The sequence below is a fragment of the Dendrobates tinctorius genome, unplaced genomic scaffold, assembly GCF_039654945.1.
Source record: "Dendrobates tinctorius isolate UK_male_01 unplaced genomic scaffold, ASM3965494v1 ptg000046l, whole genome shotgun sequence".
Classification (NCBI taxonomy): Eukaryota; Metazoa; Chordata; class Amphibia; order Anura; family Dendrobatidae; genus Dendrobates; species Dendrobates tinctorius.
In genome coordinates, this window is record NW_027361714.1 from 61404218 (window position 1) to 61423275 (window position 19058).

The following is a 19058-nucleotide window of genomic DNA, read 5'->3' on the forward strand; positions in this document are numbered from 1 at the left end:
CACGGTGCATGTGATCGACACTCCACCTTAGTCAGCAGCTATAGTGGCGTCTGCAGGTGCGACGCCGCACTGTTGTGAGTTCATTTTTCCCTTCACCATTGAGGTCTGATGAACTTCCTCCTCTGGTGAAGGAAGGTAGTGAGGCTGATTACCAAACACCTGGGCAGCTAGATGATGACTGGGTGGCTGGAATTGAGGACTGGATATAAGGCTGCCGACGCCCTTCTTCCTGGCTGGTGATTTTCCTGCTGGATTCTTGGAGACCAGTCTGATTCCTGCATCTCAAAGCTGTTTTTCTGCTCTGCTTTGTACTCTTCAGCTTTGTTTTTGTTTTGCCTTGTTTTTTGGGAGTTCTGCCATCCTCGGCCGGGGGTGAGCTGAATTCCATTTTTGTCTCTGATCTGTTGATCTTTTGCTCTGTCTTCAGAATATACCTGAGTGCTGATATAGTCTTTTGAAGCCTAGCGACTTCAGGGCCTGTTTTTCCTATCAGTCGGTTGGCTCTTTTTGGATAGGGTTTTTGCGGATGGCAGACAGCAGCTTTCCTATCCTGTCCTATGTAGTTAGCTTGGGCCCCGCCATTTGCTCAGCCTATCTTTCTATCTGTTTTAGTGTTTTCATCTTGCTTCACCGTCATTATATGTTGGGGGCTGCCTATTGCTTTGGGGTCTGCTCTGGGGCAGTTTAATTTTTCCCCTTTCTGTCTTTAGGCTATGTAGTTCTCCGGATGTGATCGATGGGTCTAGGGCACCGTAGGAACCCCCCACGGCTACTGCTAGTTGTTGTGGATAGGTTCAGGGGTCTGCAATCCGATAACTGCCAACCTCTCTGGTTTTTCTGGACTTAGCTAGTATTTTGTTTTTTCCTCCTTCGGTGACTCATCATAACAGAAACAGAATCACCAGCCATACCGCAGATCCTAGGGTACTCAATAGCAGGAGAGAATTGTAAAAAAAAAAAAAAAAAAAGGGGAAAAAAAAAAGTGTAAGAATTTTTTTTTTTGTGTGCATATTTTTTCCTCTATATCTCTGAGGCCGTAGGGGGAATTTTTCTCTCAATGGAGATGAAGCAATTGTCTGATCATGTGGAGCAGCTCGCTGCTGAAGTGCGGGGAATTTCCGCCTATCTTGCTCGTTCACATACTGCTGAACCAAAGATTCCTACTCCTGATGTGTTTTTTGGGGATCAGTCTAAATTCTTGAATTTCAAGAATAATTGTAAATTATTTTTTGCCTTGAAGCCTAACTCGTCGGGGAACTCCGCGCAGCAGGTTAAAATTGTCATCTCTTTGCTGCGCGGCGATCCCCAGGATTGGGCATTTTCTTTTAAACCTGATGATCCTATTCTGAATAATGTGAATGCATTTTTTCAAGCCTTGGGGTTGTTGTATGATGAATAGAGTTGAGCGATACCGTCCGATACTTCAAAGTATCGTATCGGATGGTATCGGCCGATCTTTAAAAAAAGTATCGGTATCGCCGATTCCGATACCGGAAGTCCCATTCAAGTCTATGGGACTTCCGGTATCGGAATAAGAAAAACCCTTTCCTGCCCTTGTACAGCCTCTCTGGGGTCTGTACGGGCCTTTCGGGGGGCTGTGCCGGCCTGCCAGGGGGTCTGTGCAGGCTCCGGTGGTCTGTGCCGGCCTGCCGGTGGTCTGTGCAGGCTCCGGGGGGCTGTGCCGGCCTGCCGGGGGGCTGTGCCGGCCTGCCGGGGGGCTGTGCAGGCTCCGGGGGGCTGTGCCGGCCTGCCGGGGGGCTGTGCCGGCCTGCCGGTGGTCTGTGCAGGCTCCGGGGGTCTGTGCAGGCATCGTCCGATGGGACTACAAGTCCCATCGGGCGATGCCTGCTACCATGACAGTGATTGACACATTAGCCAATGATGGGACAGTAGTAGTCCCATCATCCGGCTAATGTGTTAAATGTAAAAAAAAAAAAAAATTACATGCTACATACATACAACATGCATACTACATACATGCTACATTCATACTACATACTACATACATGCTACATTCATACTACATGCAACATACATACTACATATATACTACATGCATGCTACATACATACTGCATGCTACATACATACCACATATATACTACATACATACTACATGCATGCTACATGCATGCTACATGCTACATACATAACACATATATACTACATGCATGCTACATACATACTACATGCTACATACTACATATATACTACATGCATGCTACATACTACATGCTACATACATACTACATATATACTGCATGCTACATACATACTGCATGCTACATGCATGCTACATACATACTACATACATACTACATGCTACATACATACTACATATATACTACATACATACTACATACATACTACATGCATGCTACATGCATGCTACATACATACCACATACATAACACATATATACTACATGCATGCTACATACATACTACATGCTACATACATACCATATACATACTACATGCATGCTACATACATACTACATGCATGCTACATACATACTACATGCTACATACATACTACATATATACTACATGCATGCTACATACATACTACATGCTACATACATACCACATATATACTACATGCATGCTACATACATACTACATATATACTACATGCATGCTACATACATACTGCATGCTACATGCATGCTACATACATACTACATACATACTACATGCTACATACATACCACATATATACTACATACATACAATACATTCATACAATACATACATAGACATACAGTACATATAACATAGAGTAACATACTTACCAATACTTGTCACATTGTTCCCCGAAGCCATTGTCTTTCCGGAATAAATATTAACATAACAAACCACAAAAATACTCACCCACGATCCGAAGCAGTCCACGAGTGTGTCCCACGACGATCTTGGGTAGAGAACGGCAGCATCAGATGATGCTGCCGTTCTCTACGGGCTGCAGGAATCCAATGACGGAAGGTAGGTATCCTTCCGCACTGTATTCCTCCGCCACTTAAAAAAAAAAAAGTCCCTAGTCTCACTTTATGCCATTGCTGTGTGGGAAATTCCCACGCAGCAATGGCATAAAGTGAGACTAGGGACTTTTTTTTTTTTAAGTGGCGGAGGAATACAGTGCGGAAGGATACCTACCTTCCGTCATTGGATTCCTGCAGCCCGTAGAGAACGGCAGCATCATCTGATGCTGCAGTTCTCTACCCAAGATCGTCGTGGGACACACTCGTGGACTGCTTCGGATCGTGGGTGAGTATTTTTGTGGTTTGTTATGTTAATATTTATTCCGGAAAGACAATGGCTTCGGGGAACAATGTGACAAGTATTGGTAAGTATGTTACTCTATGTTATATGTACTGTATGTCTATGTATGTATTGTATGAATGTATTGTATGTATGTATGTAGTATATATGTGGTATGTATGTAGCATGTAGTATGTATGTAGTATGTATGTAGCATGCATGTAGCATGCAGTATGTATGTAGCATGCATGTAGTATATATGTAGTATGTATGTAGCATGTAGTATGTATGTAGCATGCATGTAGTATATATGTAGTATGTATGTAGCATGCATGTAGTATGTATGTAGCATGCATGTAGTATGTATGTAGCATGCATGTAGTATGTATGTAGTATGTATGTAGTATGTATGTAGCATGCAGTATGTATGTAGCATGTATGTAGTATGTATGTAGTATATATGTAGTATGTATGTAGCATGTAGTATGTATGTAGCATGCATGTAGTATATATGTAGTATGTATGTAGCATGCATGTAGTATGTATGTAGTATGTATGTAGTATGTATGTAGCATGCAGTATGTATGTAGCATGTATGTAGTATGTATGTAGTATATATGTAGTATGTATGTAGCATGCATGTAGTATGTATGTAGCATGTAGTATGTATGTAGCATGCATGTAGTATGTATGTAGCATGCATGTAGTATGTATGTAGCATGTATGTAGTATGTATGTAGCATGTAGTATGTATGTAGCATGCATGTAGTATGTATGTAGTATTTTTTTTTTTTTTTTTTTTTAACATTTAACACATTAGCCGGATGATGGGACTACTACTGTCCCATCATTGGCTAATGTGTCAATAACTGTCATGGTAGCAGGCATCGCCCGATGGGACTTGTAGTCCCATCGGACGATGCTTGCACAGACCCCCGGACATCAGCACAGCCCCCCGGCAGGCCGGCACAGCCCCCCGGCAGGCCGGTACAGACCCCCACAGGGTGCACAGACCACCGGCAGGCCGGCAGAGACCCCGGGCAGTCCACACAGCCCCCCGGCAGGCCGGCACAGCCCCCCGGCAGGCCGGCAGAGACCCCCGGAAGGCCCGAAATGACGGCGCATCATGATGCGCACACACCGCGCATCATGATGACGTCAGGCCGTCAATCAACTGAACTTCCGATTCCGATGCCGAATTCCGATATTGAAAAAATATCGGAAGTCGGTATCGGAATTCCGATACAGCAAGTATCGGCCGATACCCGATACTTGCGGTATCGGAATGCTCAACACTAATGATGAACCTAATGCTATTGATCAGGCTGAAAATACCCTGTTGGCATTAAGCCAGGGTCGGGATTCGGCAGAGTTGTACTGTCAAAAATTCCGAAAGTGGGCGGTCCTTACTACCTGGAATGATGGTGCCTTGGCAGCCCTCTTTCGGAAGGGTTTGTCAGAAACTGTAAAAGATACTATGGTGGGATTTCATGTTCCCTCTGGTCTTGACGATTCTATGTCATTAGCCATTCAGGTGGATCGGCGTTTACGTGAACGCAAAACTACATGAGAGATGTTGCCACCTGTTGAACAAATGTCTGAACCTATGCAATGTGATAGAGTTTTGTCTAGGGCGCAACGTCAGGAGTTCAGAAGGCGTAATAAGCTGTTTTTTTTTTGTGGAGATGCCTCGCATATTATTTCTGTCTGCCCTAAACGAGAGAAACGTTGTGCACACACGTTTTCTGTGGGTGGTGTTCAACCTAAGTTTCTTCTGGCAATTACTCTGATCTGCTCCCTGTCCATATTTTCTGCCAAGGCTTTTGTGGATTCAGGAGCAGCTCTGAACCTGATGGACTTGGATTTTGCTAAACGTTGTGGATTTCCTATGACACCTCTGCGGACACCTATCCCTTTGAGGGGTATTGATGCTACTCCTTTGGCGAAGAATAAACCTCAGTTTTGGACCCAGGTGGTATTGCGGGTCGCCCCAGACCATCAAGAAAATTGCAGATTTTTGGTGTTGCATAATTTGCATGATACCTTTGTTCTGGGGTTTCCCTGGATGCAAATCCATAATCCAGTTCTAGATTGGAAATCTTTGTCTGTGGTGAGTTGGGGTTGTCAGTGTGCCCTTAGTGATGCTCCTGTTTTCTCAACCTCTCCCCAGTCGCATGATGTTCCTGACTATTTGGCTGACTTTTATGATGTATTTAGTGAGAATGAGTCTGCGTCTTTGCTTCCTCATAGGAGTTATGACTGTGCAATTGAGCTGAACCTGGGGTGTAAATTCCCCAAGGGTCGGCTTTTCAATTTATCTGTACCCGAGCACGAGGCTATGCGATCCTATATTAAGGAGGCATTGGGGAAGGGTCATATTAGACCATCCTCTTCACCCTTAGGTGCTGGGGTTTTTTTTCGTGGCTAAAAAGGATGGTTCATTAAGGCCTTGTATTGACTATCGTGCCCTCAACAAAATTACTGTTAAATATCAGTATCCGTTACCCCTGATTTCTGATCTATTCTCCAGAGTTAAAGGTGCTTGCTGGTTTACCAAGCTTGACCTCAGGGGGGCGTATAATCTTATTCGCATTAAGCATGGGGATGAATGGAAGACGGCGTTTAATACTCCGGAGGGACATTTTGAGTACCTGGTGATGCCTTTTGGGCTCACTAATGCCCCTTCTGTCTTCCAGTGCTTCATGAACGATATATTCCGAGACTTTGTGGATAAATTTTTGATTATCTATCTGGATGATATTTTGATCTTCTCCAAGAATTGGGACTCTTATGTGGAACATGTTCGGACTGTATTCCGGATTTTGAGGGAGAATTCCCTGTATGTCAAGGGATCGAAATGCCTTTTTGGGGTACAGAGGATTTCATTTTTGGGATTTATTTTGTCTCCGTCAACTATTGAAATGGACCCGGCCAAGGTACAGGCCATTTATGATTGGGTTCAGCCCACTTCTTTGAAGGCCCTCCAGAAGTTTTTGGGTTTTGCTAATTTTTATCGGAAATTTATAGCTAATTTTTCTGGTATTGCCAAGCCATTGACGGATTTGACTAGGAAGGGTGCTGATGTGCTGAATTGGTCTCCGGAGGCTGTTTCTTCCTTTCAGAAGCTGAAGCGAAGATTCACTTCTGCTCCGGTTTTGCGGCAACCTGATGTCTCACTCCCGTTTCAGGTGGAGGTGGACGCTTCTGAGATTGGTGCAGGAGCGGTGTTGTCCCAAAAAGATCCTGTGACATCTAAAATGAATCCTTGTGCTTTCTTTTCCCGTAAGTTCTCCCCATCCGAACGTAACTATGACGTGGGGAATCGGGAACTGATGGCCATGAAATGGGCATTTGAGGAGTGGAGACATTGGTTGGAGGGAGCCAAACACCAAGTCGTGCTCTTACTGACCACAAGAATTTGATTTTCCTGGAGTCGGCCAAGCGCTTGAATCGTAGACAGGCTAGGTGGGACTTGTTTTTCACACGTTTTGATTTTGTGGTCTCTTTTCTTCCGGGCACTAAGAATGTCAAGGCAGACGCCCTCTCTAGGAGTATCCTTGCTGATTCTGCTGTTGTGACTAAGCCTGCTACCATCTTAGGCGAGGGGGTAGTTCTTTCTGCCATTTCGCCCGATTTGAGACGTGCTCTGGAAGAGTTTCAGGAGGACAAACCTGAGCATTGTCCCAGTGGAAAGTTGTATGTTCCTGACCAGTGGAGGAAGAGAGTGATGTCTGAAGTTCATTGCTCTGCATTGGCTGGTCATCCAGGTATTTTTGGTACTAGAGATCTGGTGAGTCGGTCTTTTTGGTGGCCCGCCTTGTCTCGTAATGTCAGGAATTTTGTGCAGTCCTGTGGGACTTGCTCCCGGTCTAAACCTTGTTCTCGCTCTAGTGGCTTGTTGATGCCTTTGCCGGTGCCCAGGAGGCCATGGACCCATATTTCAATGGATTTTATCTCTGATATGCCTGTCTCTCAGAGAATGACTGTTATTTGGGTGATTTGTGATAGATTCTCTAAGATGGTCCATCTTGTACCACTCCCTAAGTTGCCATCTTCCTCTGAGTTGTTGCCCTTGTTTTTGCAACAGGTGGTTCGCTTGCACGGGATTCCTGAGAACATTGTATCTGACAGAGGAGTTCAGTTTGTGTCTAAATTTTGGAGGACGTTCTGTTCCAAGCTGGGAATTCAGTTGTCCTTCTCATCTGCGTTTCACCCTCAGACCAATGGGCAGACGGAGAGAACAAACCAGACTTTGGAGTCGTATTTGAGATGTTTTATTTCTGCCGATCAGGATGATTGGGTTTCATTTTTGCCCTTGGCCGAATTTAATTAATAGAGCTAGTTCTGCCACTTTGATGTCACCTTTTTTTGTAACTTTGGTTTTCACCCTCGATTTTCTTCAGGGCAGGTGGAGCCTTCTGCCTGCCCAGGTGTTGACACTGTGGTGGAGAGAATGCACCAGATCTGGGACCAAGTAGTGGATAAGTTGTCTCTCTCCCAGGAAAAGGCCCAGCGGTTTTCCAACCGGCGTAGGACCGTTGGTCCCCAGTTTAAGGTGGGTGATATGGTTTGGTTGTCATCAAAAAATATCGCTATGAAGGTGGCTTCTCCTAAGTTTAAGCCTAGATTTATTGGACCTTACAAGATTTTGGAGATTACTAATCCGGTCTCTTTTCGGTTGGCTCTTCCTGTCACATTTAAAATTCATAAAGTGTTTCATAAGTCCTTGTTGAAGAGGTTTGTTGAACCAGTAGTTCCTGTGGTGGCACCTCCTGACCCTATATTGGTTGAAGGTAACATGGAATATGAGGTAGAGAAGATACTGGATTCCCGTCTGGCTAGACGGAGACTCCAGTATTTGGTTAAGTGGAAGGGTTATGGTCAGGAGGATAATTCCTGGGTCTCTGCCTCTGATATTCATGCCGAAAGATTGGTGCATGCCTTTCATCGGGCTCACCCGGATCGCCCTGGTGGCATGGATGAGGGTTCGGTGACCCCTCCTCAGGGGGAGGTACTGTTGTGAGTTCATTTTTCCCTTCACCATTGAGGTCTGATGAACTTCCTCCTTTGGTGAAGGAAGGTAGTGAGGCTGATTACCAAACACCTGGGCAGCTAGATGATGACTGGGTGGCTGGAATTGAGGACTGGAAATAAGGCTGCCGATGCCCTTCTTCCTGGCTGGTGATTTTCCTGCTGGATTCTTGGAGACCAGTCTGATTCCTGCATCTCAAAGCTGTTTTTCTGCTCTGCTTTGTACTCTTCAGTTTTGTTTTTGTTTTGCCTTGTTTTTTGGGAGTTCTGCCATCCTCGGCCGGGGGTGAGCTGAATTCCATTTTTGTCTCTGATCTGTTGATCTTTTGCTCTGTCTTCAGAATATACCTGAGTGCTGATATAGTCTTTTGAAGCCTAGCGACTTCAGGGCCTGTTTTTCCTATCAGTCGGTTGGCTCTTTTTGGATAGGGTTTTTGCGGATGGCAGACAGCAGCTTTCCTATCCTGTCCTATGTAGTTAGCTTGGGCCCCGTCATTTGCTCAGCCTATCTTTCTATCTGTTTTAGTGTTTTCATCTTGCTTCACCGTCATTATATGTTGGGGGCTGCCTATTGCTTTGGGGTCTGCTCTGGGGCAGTTTAATTTTTCCCCTTTCTGTCTTTAGGCTATGTAGTTCTCCAGCTGTGATCGATGGGTCTAGGGCACCGTAGGAACCCCCCACGGCTACTGCTAGTTGTTGTGGATAGGTTCAGGGGTCTGCAATCCGATAGCTGCCAACCTCTCTGGTTTTTCTGGACTTAGCTAGTATTTTGCTTTTTCCTCCTTTGGTGACTCATCATAACACCGCACGCTCAGTAGGTCTAGAGGGACTCAGACCTCGTTTCCTTTGGGCTGAGTTCTGTGGCCGCATACTGAGTGCTCTCTTGCCGAGTGCTGTGATTTTAACAGGCTCTGGCATTTATGTTCAGTGGTGGCGCGGCTCTGTGTCGTAACAGAGTTAGCTTCTGTTCACACTGGGTGACGTTAACCCATGTGTGACCTCTTGTATACCGCTTTATACTTCCGCCATTACTAAGCAGTAGTTTACCACCCCTGCACGATGGATCCCGGGCTGCGAATGCACCTTACTATTATTATATTATTTGGTGCATTACGCCAGCCCTAACACTCACCTTCCTTTAAAAGGTCACCAGGTGCTGCAGCTCACTGTTGATGACACACTTCCTTTCGATACCAAGTGTGGTGAAGACTGGAGCTACTTGGTGCAGTGGTGGTTCAGCTTATCAGGAGCAGTGGTGCTTCTGCTGAAAGCTGAGTTCAGGAGCCTTACTCTGCTGTACGGTGCATTGCAGCAGATAAAGCTAAGTTTTGTTTTTAGTTGATTTAACCTTGAGGTGTCTGTTTTATCTTTCCTTTGGTTTTTGGTGCAGTTCACTTTTTTCCCTGTCTCATCTCCTGGGGAGGGGGTTGGGGGTTTAGCTCAGGGCTAAACAGAAGATAGGGACAGGTCGGTGACTTGGGCTTCACTACCATCAAGTCTACCCCCATGTTAAGGAAAGTCAGGGCACCCCCTTAGCCTGAGGGGCAGTTCAGGGGCCCAGGTTCCTCGTCCCCTGTTTTCCCACATGTGCCCCGTGACATTAATAAATCCCCAAATCTGACCCTATCTCAACAGCATCTCTCCCTACACTATCTAAATCCGAATGCGCCAAGCAGGGCGGTGTCCGGTCTCTTATACCCTTGATGATGCTGTGCGGCCAGCCAATCATTGCAAGACCACAACAAAGTTGGCTGCGGCGTTACAGTGCCTGGCAGACAATCCCTACATGGTGATTGGATCTCTGAAGACTGGCAAAAAAGCTGGGTGGAGACCCGAGTTCCCGCCGTGTAATCCCGGAAATGCTTGGTGCTCGCCGAGTACACCGAGCACCGTGATACTCGGGCAAGTAACAAGTAGTGGAGAGCATATTCGCTCATCACTAATCTCTAAAAGGGCTAAAATTACAGATAAGGCTGGTTTCACACTTGCTTTTTTTTGCAGCGCGTTTTTCCCGCAAAAAAACGCATTGAAAAAACGCATACAAAAGCATACAACTGCTGCGTTTTTTTCAAGCATTTTTATGAGCATGCATGAAAAAAACGCAGCGTTTTTATGCGTTTGTATGCGTTTTTAGTGCGTTTTTACCGCGTTTGCGTTTTTTCCAAACATTAGGTGGCCCCTCACACTAACCCAAACCATGACTTTACTAACCCTAACCCTGACCCTGACCCTAACCCTAACCCTGACCCTAACCCTTAACCAAACCATACTTAACCCTAACCCAAACCCTAAACCCTAACTAACCCTAACCCTGACCCTAAACCTAACCCTAACCCTAACCCTTACCCTGACCCTAAACCTAACCCTAACCCTAACCCTAAGCCTGACCCTAACCCTAACCCTAACCCTGACCCTAACCCTTAACCAAACCATACTTAACCCTAACCCAAACCCTAAACCCTAACTAACCCTAACCCTGACCCTAAACCTAACCCTAACCCTAACCCTAAACCTAACCATAACCCTAACCCTAACCCTAACCCTGACCCTAACCCTAACCCTAACCCTGACCCTAACCCTTAACCAAACCATACTTAACCCTAACCCAAACCCTAAACCCTAACTAACCCTAACCCTGACCCTAAACCTAACCCTAACCCTGACCCTGACCCTAACCCTAAACCCCCTTAACTAACCCTAACTCTAACCCAAACCCCTAAATTCCATGGTTAACAAAAAAAACGCATGTGCAAAAAAAGCATACATAAGCATGCCAATGCGCACATATGCGCACCCATAGACTATATTGGTGTCTTGCTGTGAAAAAATGCATTGCGCGCGCATGCGTTTTTTTGAGGCAAGTCGGACGCACCAAAAAATGCAACAGGATGCATTTTGTGCGCCCGAGCGCATACCGCAAAAAAACGCATGCGCGGTAAAACGCGTACAAATGCATGTGTATGCGCACATAAGCGCATCCCATGCAAAGTATAGGAAAAAAAAACGCATGCGCTATTTAGCGCTAAAATACCGTGAAAAAAAACGCAAGTGTGAAACCAGCCTAACACATTTCTTTTGTATTTTAGGCAAAAATATATATATTTTCATCTTTTACAATTTAAAAATTGCAAAAAGGAAAATAGGCAGATGCAAAAGTTTGGGTATCCTTTGAGTTTGTGCACCCAGATGACCAAGGTTTCAGACCTTAATTAGGCTTGTTCACCATCATCGTTAGGAAAGGCCAGGTAATGCAAATTCCCCAGCTTAATAAAAGCCCAACCTCCTCTAACCTTGTGCCAGAAAACAGCATTGGTCATTTTGCGGCGTGAGGTGGTGTCTATTATGCGCAGTCATGCGCATGCAGATGAGTGCATCAAAACAACGCATTACTGTCTATGGGAATGCATTGGTACGCAAGGACATGCGTATGTATGAGTTTGATACACATGCGTACTTCAGAATGAGCAGGTCCAGTGATTTTAATTGCCAGCTGTATAAAAGGAAGTGTGGACACTGCAAGGCCATTACTCTCCAGACTCTGGATGTGAGCACAAGACTGCCTATGTAAGTATAGAAGCTTTTAAAATATCTGTCTCTGCAGTCTGTGCTCTATAGTATTTTTTTCTTCTATTCATTGCAGACTGGTTGCTGCTCCGGTCCCAGACTACTGTTGAATTAGAGTTGAATTTGTTTTCAGTTGTACTTACAAATTCTTTTTTTTAATTGAGCATTGTGAAACCACCGTGATCGTAATCATTCTGACTCAGCATGGACTTGACGACTCTGGGAAGAAGTGGCAAAATCGCTGTTGGCTGATTGGGACCGTGCAAAGTCACGTGCCAGAAATAACTTTCGTAAGTATTGCAATGTGGTCTGATGCGGCAGTAAACTTGTTAATATAGGTGCATTGTTTTACAATTAATTTTTTCCTCTTTTTCCCCCTTCACAGTGAAGAGAATAAAAGTCCGCTGGCGTTAGGTGAAGGATTGCTTCAATAAGGACATGAGGGAGGAGATTCGGGTTCGAAGTGGTGCTGCTCCAATGCTCAGAAAATATAAATACCATTGTCAACTTTCGTTTCTGAGGCCTGCGCTTGCTCAGCGAACGTATATTTTGTGTTGTCTTACTATTATATAAACTATATAAATTTTTTTACTAATGTTTTTAATTTATTTTCCACACAGAACCTGGAGCAGCACAACACAACCTGGATCATTCTCAGTTGGAGCGGACCCTCATCGACCAGCCAATGAACGGGCCCAGTCCCAACTATCCACCAGCGATGGAGCAACCAGGCAGGCTTCACAGGTGGGGAACAAGCAGCCTGTACATCTGGTTTTCCACTCTCCCAGTCCTCTGCCACTGGTTTTGTTGGGTCTTCTTGCCAGTCATGCCCGAGTTTATTCACTTAGGCTCGATCTTCCGGGATGGGATGAAAGCGGTTTGGAAAGACTGGATAGTGGGTTCACTCAGGTGAACACACTTTTCTAGGAAGTCCACAGACACCTTGACCGCCTGGAAGGCGACCTTCAGAGACGGCGCAACATTTTTTTCTTCAATCGAGTGGTGCGTGTCGGAAAACCTACCGCCTGATCTCCAGCTGAACGTGATGCAGGCCTGCCAGGCTGCTTACAATCAGGCATTGCAGCAGTCCCGGTATCAGCAACAGGCACAAAGTTTGTTTCCTACAGGTCAACAAGGGCCAGCACAGCAGCAGTGGCAGAATCCTCCAGCACCTTTCCAAATATGTCAAGGACTCGGATACCCATCTTCTCAACAACCAATGACAGCACAAGTGACCTATCCACCACCACTGCTGGACATTAGGACTGTTCCTACAGTACCCAGCTCCACCATGCAACCGAGTGCAGCAGCGAAGCAGCCTTCAACTTCCACCATGCAGCCGAGAGTAGCAGACATGCAGCCTACAACTTACACCACGCAGCTGAGTGCAGCACCCCAGGAAGAGGAAAAAATAAAACTCCGAGGAACCAGCAAAATGGGCAGGAAAAGAAAAGTTGGAAAGAAACATTGCCCACCACCTCCACCCTCACCTCCCAATATGTCTCCTTTTCCAAGTCTCTCCCCACCTTCCCTTGGTTCTCTCCCTTCCAATGTGTCATTCCCTTCCAATTTGTATTCCACTCCTAATGTGTCCTCTTCCCCCAATGTTACATCTGCTGCTAATATTTCTGACCCAATCCTCCAATTAAGTGCCACTTCCCCTGTAACAACTTCCCCAGCTACTCTTAGCCAATCATCCCAGTCCGACACCCCCCTGGTCCACAATGTCACACCTTCCACCCACTGCCGAACCTAAACCCACTTTTTATTTATTGTTTCTTTGTTAATAAAAAATATTTTGTTTTCACAATCACTGTGTTTATCTTGTTATTTGAAAAAGCACACGTGTATTGTATAAAGGATTTTACAGTGGAGGTTTTATTATTATTAAAGTTAGCAAACAATACAGGTACAAGTAGCAAACAATACAGGTACATATACAAGCAGCTTAAACCATTTCGTCTTGCCATGTCATATGTCCAATATCCAAAACAAAGTAGGCAGCAAATTTATCCCTCATTTGGGCAACTTGCACTGTAGTCTTCCGAGGGAGATCTTGGTAATCCTGCAATGTGGTAGTAACAGGGTCATCAAGTTCAAAGTGTTGTCAATCTTTCACCAGGATGTAATTGTGCAGAACAACACACACTTTCACAACCTCATCAATTGTCTCAATTTTTAGATTGATGGCTGTTCCCAAAATGCACCATTTAGATACCAGCAATCCAAAGGCACACGCCACGGTTCTTCATGCCATTGTCAGTTGGTAGTTGTATATCTTTTGGTGTGATTCAAGTCCCGACTTGAGTACGGTTTTATGAGGTTGGCACACATTTGGAACGCCTCATCCCCAACCACAACAAATGGCATTGGCAGTCCTTCAGTGTTTGGAAGAGGTTGTGGTTGTGGAAAATTGAAATCATTACCATACAAACGTTGGCCCATGTCAGAGTTTTTGAAAATCTGAGTCATTTCCTCGTCCAAATGAGCAAACGGCCAAGGTGACAAATCGAAAGTCAGAATCTGCAATCGCCATGAGAACAATGTAAAAGTATTTTTTGCAATTGACGTACTCGGATCCACTTCCAGCAGTTTTCATAATCTGAATATGTTTGCTGTCCACAGTCCCCAAACAGTTAGGAAAATTACAAATGTCCTGGAATTTTGCAGCATTTTCCAGCCAGATTTCAGTTGTGGGTTGGGGGAGGAATTCTTCACGCAGAATGTCACAAAGCATGGCAGGTGTCTACAACAATCTCAGAAAGCATGGACACTCCAATCCAGAATTGAAAATGTAGAGATGATAATGTCTCTCCGGTAGCCAGGAATCTGCCGAACAGAAAATGAGAAAAAAAATCAGTACATGGCTTTTAGAACAATCATATTAATGACAGGTGTTTCTTTTTCAAAATTATGTACCTCAGGGTCACCAACAGATGTTCCTCAGCAGGAATTGCTCGATGTAGCTGTGTGTCCTGCCTGGTGATGGATCCTCAGACACGTAACAGCAAGTCATAGAAGCTCTGTTCTTACATTCTTGTGTACTCGAAAAACTTCTCAGGGTGTTCACGCAACTCTGTGTACGAGTGGTAGGCTCCACGGCTCTCTCGGACTTCTACAATGGGGTGTTGCCAATAGCGATGACGATGTCTTCTCCGTCTTTCTCTTCTTTCTTCTTCACAAGCCACAGCAAAGCTAACAGCCAATTTCAATGACAAATCAAGATTAATCATGAAGCTCTCCACGCTAAGATCCATCTTGCAGCTGGAAACAGCAGCAAAGTTGAGGATTTCATCAGTGCAGTGTGTCTATATATAGAAATTCCATGAGACACCCTATTGGGTGTCTGGTGTCATATTGAACACATGCGCATAAACAACGCAAATTCATGCAAAAATGCATACAAAAGCATGCACACGCAGCGGTTTTTGGCGTCATGCGTAAGATGATGCGGATAAAAACGCTGCCTAAACATGAGTTTGGATATGTTTTCGAATGCGTTTGTACATGATGATACGCTGCGCACAGAAACGCTAATGTGAACGTAGCTTAAGTAAGTCTTGTGCATTCTGTAAGGTGTTGTCTCTGACGCTTAAATCGAGTCTTTCAGCACAGAATGACTGATGAAGCCAAGTCCAGGTGCTCGGTGCTTCATGGCGGGGCCATTCATTTATATACACATTCCCACATTCTTGTTTTTCATGTATCTCCTCCCTTCTCTTTCCCTATGAAGCCTGAGCTGTCAATCAGAGAAGTGGTGGGTGGAGATAAAGGGAAATCAAGTAGGAGTGAAGGAGCACTAAGGACCTGGACTTGGTTTGAAAAGTCATTCTGTGCTGACTTACGCCCTTTAAAAGAAACCGGTATTGACATATACACTCACTGGCCACTTTATTAGGTACACCATGCTAGTAAGGGGTTGGACCCCCTTTTGCCTTCAGAACTGCCTCAATTCTTCGTGGCAGAGATTCAACAAGGTGCTGGAAGCATTCCTCAGAGATTTTGGACCATATTGACATGATGGCATCACACAGTTGGCGCAGATTTGTCGGCTGCACATCCCTGATGCGAATCTCCCGTTCCACCACATCCCAAAGATGCTCTATTGGATTGAGATCTGGTGACTGAGGAGGCCATTTGAGTACAGTAAACTCATTGTCATGTTCAAGAAACCAATCTGAGATGATTTGAGCTTTATGACATGGCGCATTATCCTGCTGAAAGTAGCCATCAGATGTTGGGTACATTGTGGTCATAAAGGGATGGACATGGTCAGCAACAATACTCAGGTAGGCTGTGGCGTTGCAACGATGCTCAATTGGTACCAAGGGGCCCAAAGAGTGCCAAGAAAAAATTCCCCACACCATGACACCACCACCACCAGCCTGAACCGTTGATACAAGGCAGGATGGATCCATGCTTTCATGTTGTTTACGCCAAATTCTGACCCTACCATCCGAATGTCGCAGCAGAAATCGAGACTCATCAGACCAGGCAACGTTTTTCCAATCTTCTACTGTCCAATTTCGATGAGCTTGTGCAAATTGTAGCCTCAGTTTCCTGTTCTTAGCTGAGAGGAGTGGTACCCAGTGTGGTCTTCTGCTGCTGTAGCCCATCTGCCTCAAAGTTCGACGCACTGTGCGTTCAGAGATGCTCTTCTGCCTACCTTGGTTGTAACGGGTGGCAATTTGAGTCACTGTTGCCTTTCTATCAGCTCGAACCAGTCTGCCCATTCTCCTCTGACCTCTGGCATCAACATGGCATTTCTGGCCACAGAACTGCCGCTCACTGGATTTTTTTTCTTTTTCGGACCATTCTCTGTAAACCCTAGAGATGGTTGTGCGTGAAAATCCCAGTAGATCAGCAGTTTCTGAAATTCTCAGACCAGCCCTTCTGGCACCAACAATCATGCCACGTTCAAAGGCACTCAAATCACCTTTCTTCCCCATACTGATGCTCGGTTTGAACTGCAGGAGATTGTCTTGACCATGTCTACATGCCTAAATGCACTGAGTTGCCGCCATGTGATTGGCTGATTAGAAATTAAGTCTTAACACACAGTTGGACAGGTGTACCTAATAAAGTGGCCAGTGAGTGTAGTTGGATCCCTTCCTAACATATGACGCACTGGTACACCACATGTTGGCTTTCTGTCTTTGATACATGCTCAGGAACGAAAATGTAAAAATAAAAAAATCTCCATGTTGGGAAAGGGTTAAATGAACATATTTCTAAGTAAGGCAATTAAAAATATAATCAATATTTTTCTATACAAATGACATACTAATTAGTCAACTAGAGAAAGTAAGATATTTAACATGACTTTTGCCTTTATTTATATGATTTTTCTGCATTTTTCAGTTCCTGACTCCGCACCCCTAATTGAAAGACTTGATAGTTTTAGCAGCAACACAATTGAGGTCAGCTGGCTTCCTCCGCTTTCCCCAAATGGACCTATTGTTGGATATAATCTGAAACTGTCTACTGATGGTGAAATCCCAAATCATATTTCAGTGGTTCATAAGCAACATTTTCAATTTTATGGTACAAAACCAACAACAACTTACAGGTAAAATATAGATATGAACCAAAAAAGAGCAAATGGCAATGAATAGAATTTCACAAATTTATAGGTTTTATGCTGATTATAGAGACAAATTGGATCAAATTGAAATAGTAAACAAATCAGATTGCCACCCTAAACAAATGTGCATGGTTTTTTTTTTACATTTCATACCCTTTGTATCACTTTCTGATCACACCATTTTGTAACAATGTTATTACACTGAGGAGGTGAGTCCTGTAGTTTTTTGCTTCTTGTTAGTGTTAATATTTAGGCAGAGGCAGCTGCAAAGACAATGAAGTGTTCTGTTAGTTGCTTCCCATCATGAATCACACTCTGTTGGTATTTACAGGCTTTTTATTACATGCGGTGTATTCCTCCATTACATGAGTTTCCACCGCCACAACTGACCAACAAGTTCCAACAACACAATAGAACACACATAAACGTAGTGAGACCCCTAGAGGCCAAATCATCATATAACATATTGCTACATGAGGAACAGTGATACTTAGTTTTTGTTTTATTTATTCAATTAACAAAGGGGTGCCTTCATTACAATATCATGGGATAACACAAGCGGTGGAAATGAAACAAGTTATGTTAGGAGGAGAATACAGTAATTCAGATGTACAGGATATTAACACAATGTTATTTACACTTTATTATTCTATTATTATCAGAAAATAACTGATATGGTCAGTGATGTCTTAGTCATAATACCCCAACCCACAGGGAGTCACTCTCATTACTGGACCCATCACAGTCGGTAATCTCTAGGCAACACAAAACGTCACACAGGCGCAAACGGGGGTTGACGATACTGCCTGTGTAAGGGAGGGACAGGACTGTAGTCGTGACCTGTATTATTGCAACATTGATGTCCCGTCCTTCCCCCAAAGAAAATTGTACTCTTCTCTTCAGCATACCTGCTCCTCCAGAATCAGCTTCACTCGGGCACTTCCCAGGACATAACGGTCCCTCTTCTAGGCGACCCCCAGCAATGGAGACATAGTCCATGTTAACTTCAACATTTTCTTTACTTAGTATTACAGCCACAGTTGGTACATCATGACATTTGCTTGCTTCCTCATCTTTCCCTTTCTGGCTGTCGCTTCTGTGCAGTACATGCCCAGACCAGACTGTCTTAGACCACTCCCCAGTTCCTTCCTGGCCTGACCTCTCCATAATGACATTTCCTTCAGCCTGTTTCACCCCAGACACCAATTCATCAGTCACTAGGTTTGGTTGCCTCTGGTAAAGCATCTGGCCCGTCTGTACCAATCTCGTCGAAGCTCCAACTTCCTTCATCTCTTTAGTCCAACCAACTTCTGCCCTAAAAGCATCTGCCCAGGCGATAAGACGCCACATCTTTTCTTTCTTATTCTGGCCCACTGCTATGGCACGTAGTGGCCGTGGTTAAGGTGGGCTACAGAACTTCAACATTGCGTGGCTGCAGAGCTGTCCGGGCCTATAGCCCACGTGGACCCTTGGGCACCCTGGCCTGTGGGTAATGTGGGCTGCAGCACTTCAACGTTGCATGGCTGCCGAGCTGTCCGGGCCTATAGCCCACGTGGACCCTTGGGCACCCTGGCCCGTCTGACTAAACTTCCCTTCTGCACTAACCTTAACTCCCGGCAG

At 44.8% G+C, this 19058-nt stretch overlaps 1 protein-coding gene across 2 annotated transcripts in view; it reads left to right on the forward strand.

The window, feature by feature from the left end:
- The window catches only part of ROS1 (ROS proto-oncogene 1, receptor tyrosine kinase), a 493170-nt gene that overhangs the window by 57243 nt on the left and 416869 nt on the right, over positions 1-19058 (forward strand). For both annotated transcript variants that reach the window (XM_073575944.1, XM_073575945.1), the window contains exon 5: positions 17216-17423. In XM_073575944.1, the coding sequence (XP_073432045.1) occupies positions 17216-17423 (208 nt within the window). The remainder of the gene's footprint in view (positions 1-17215; positions 17424-19058) is intronic.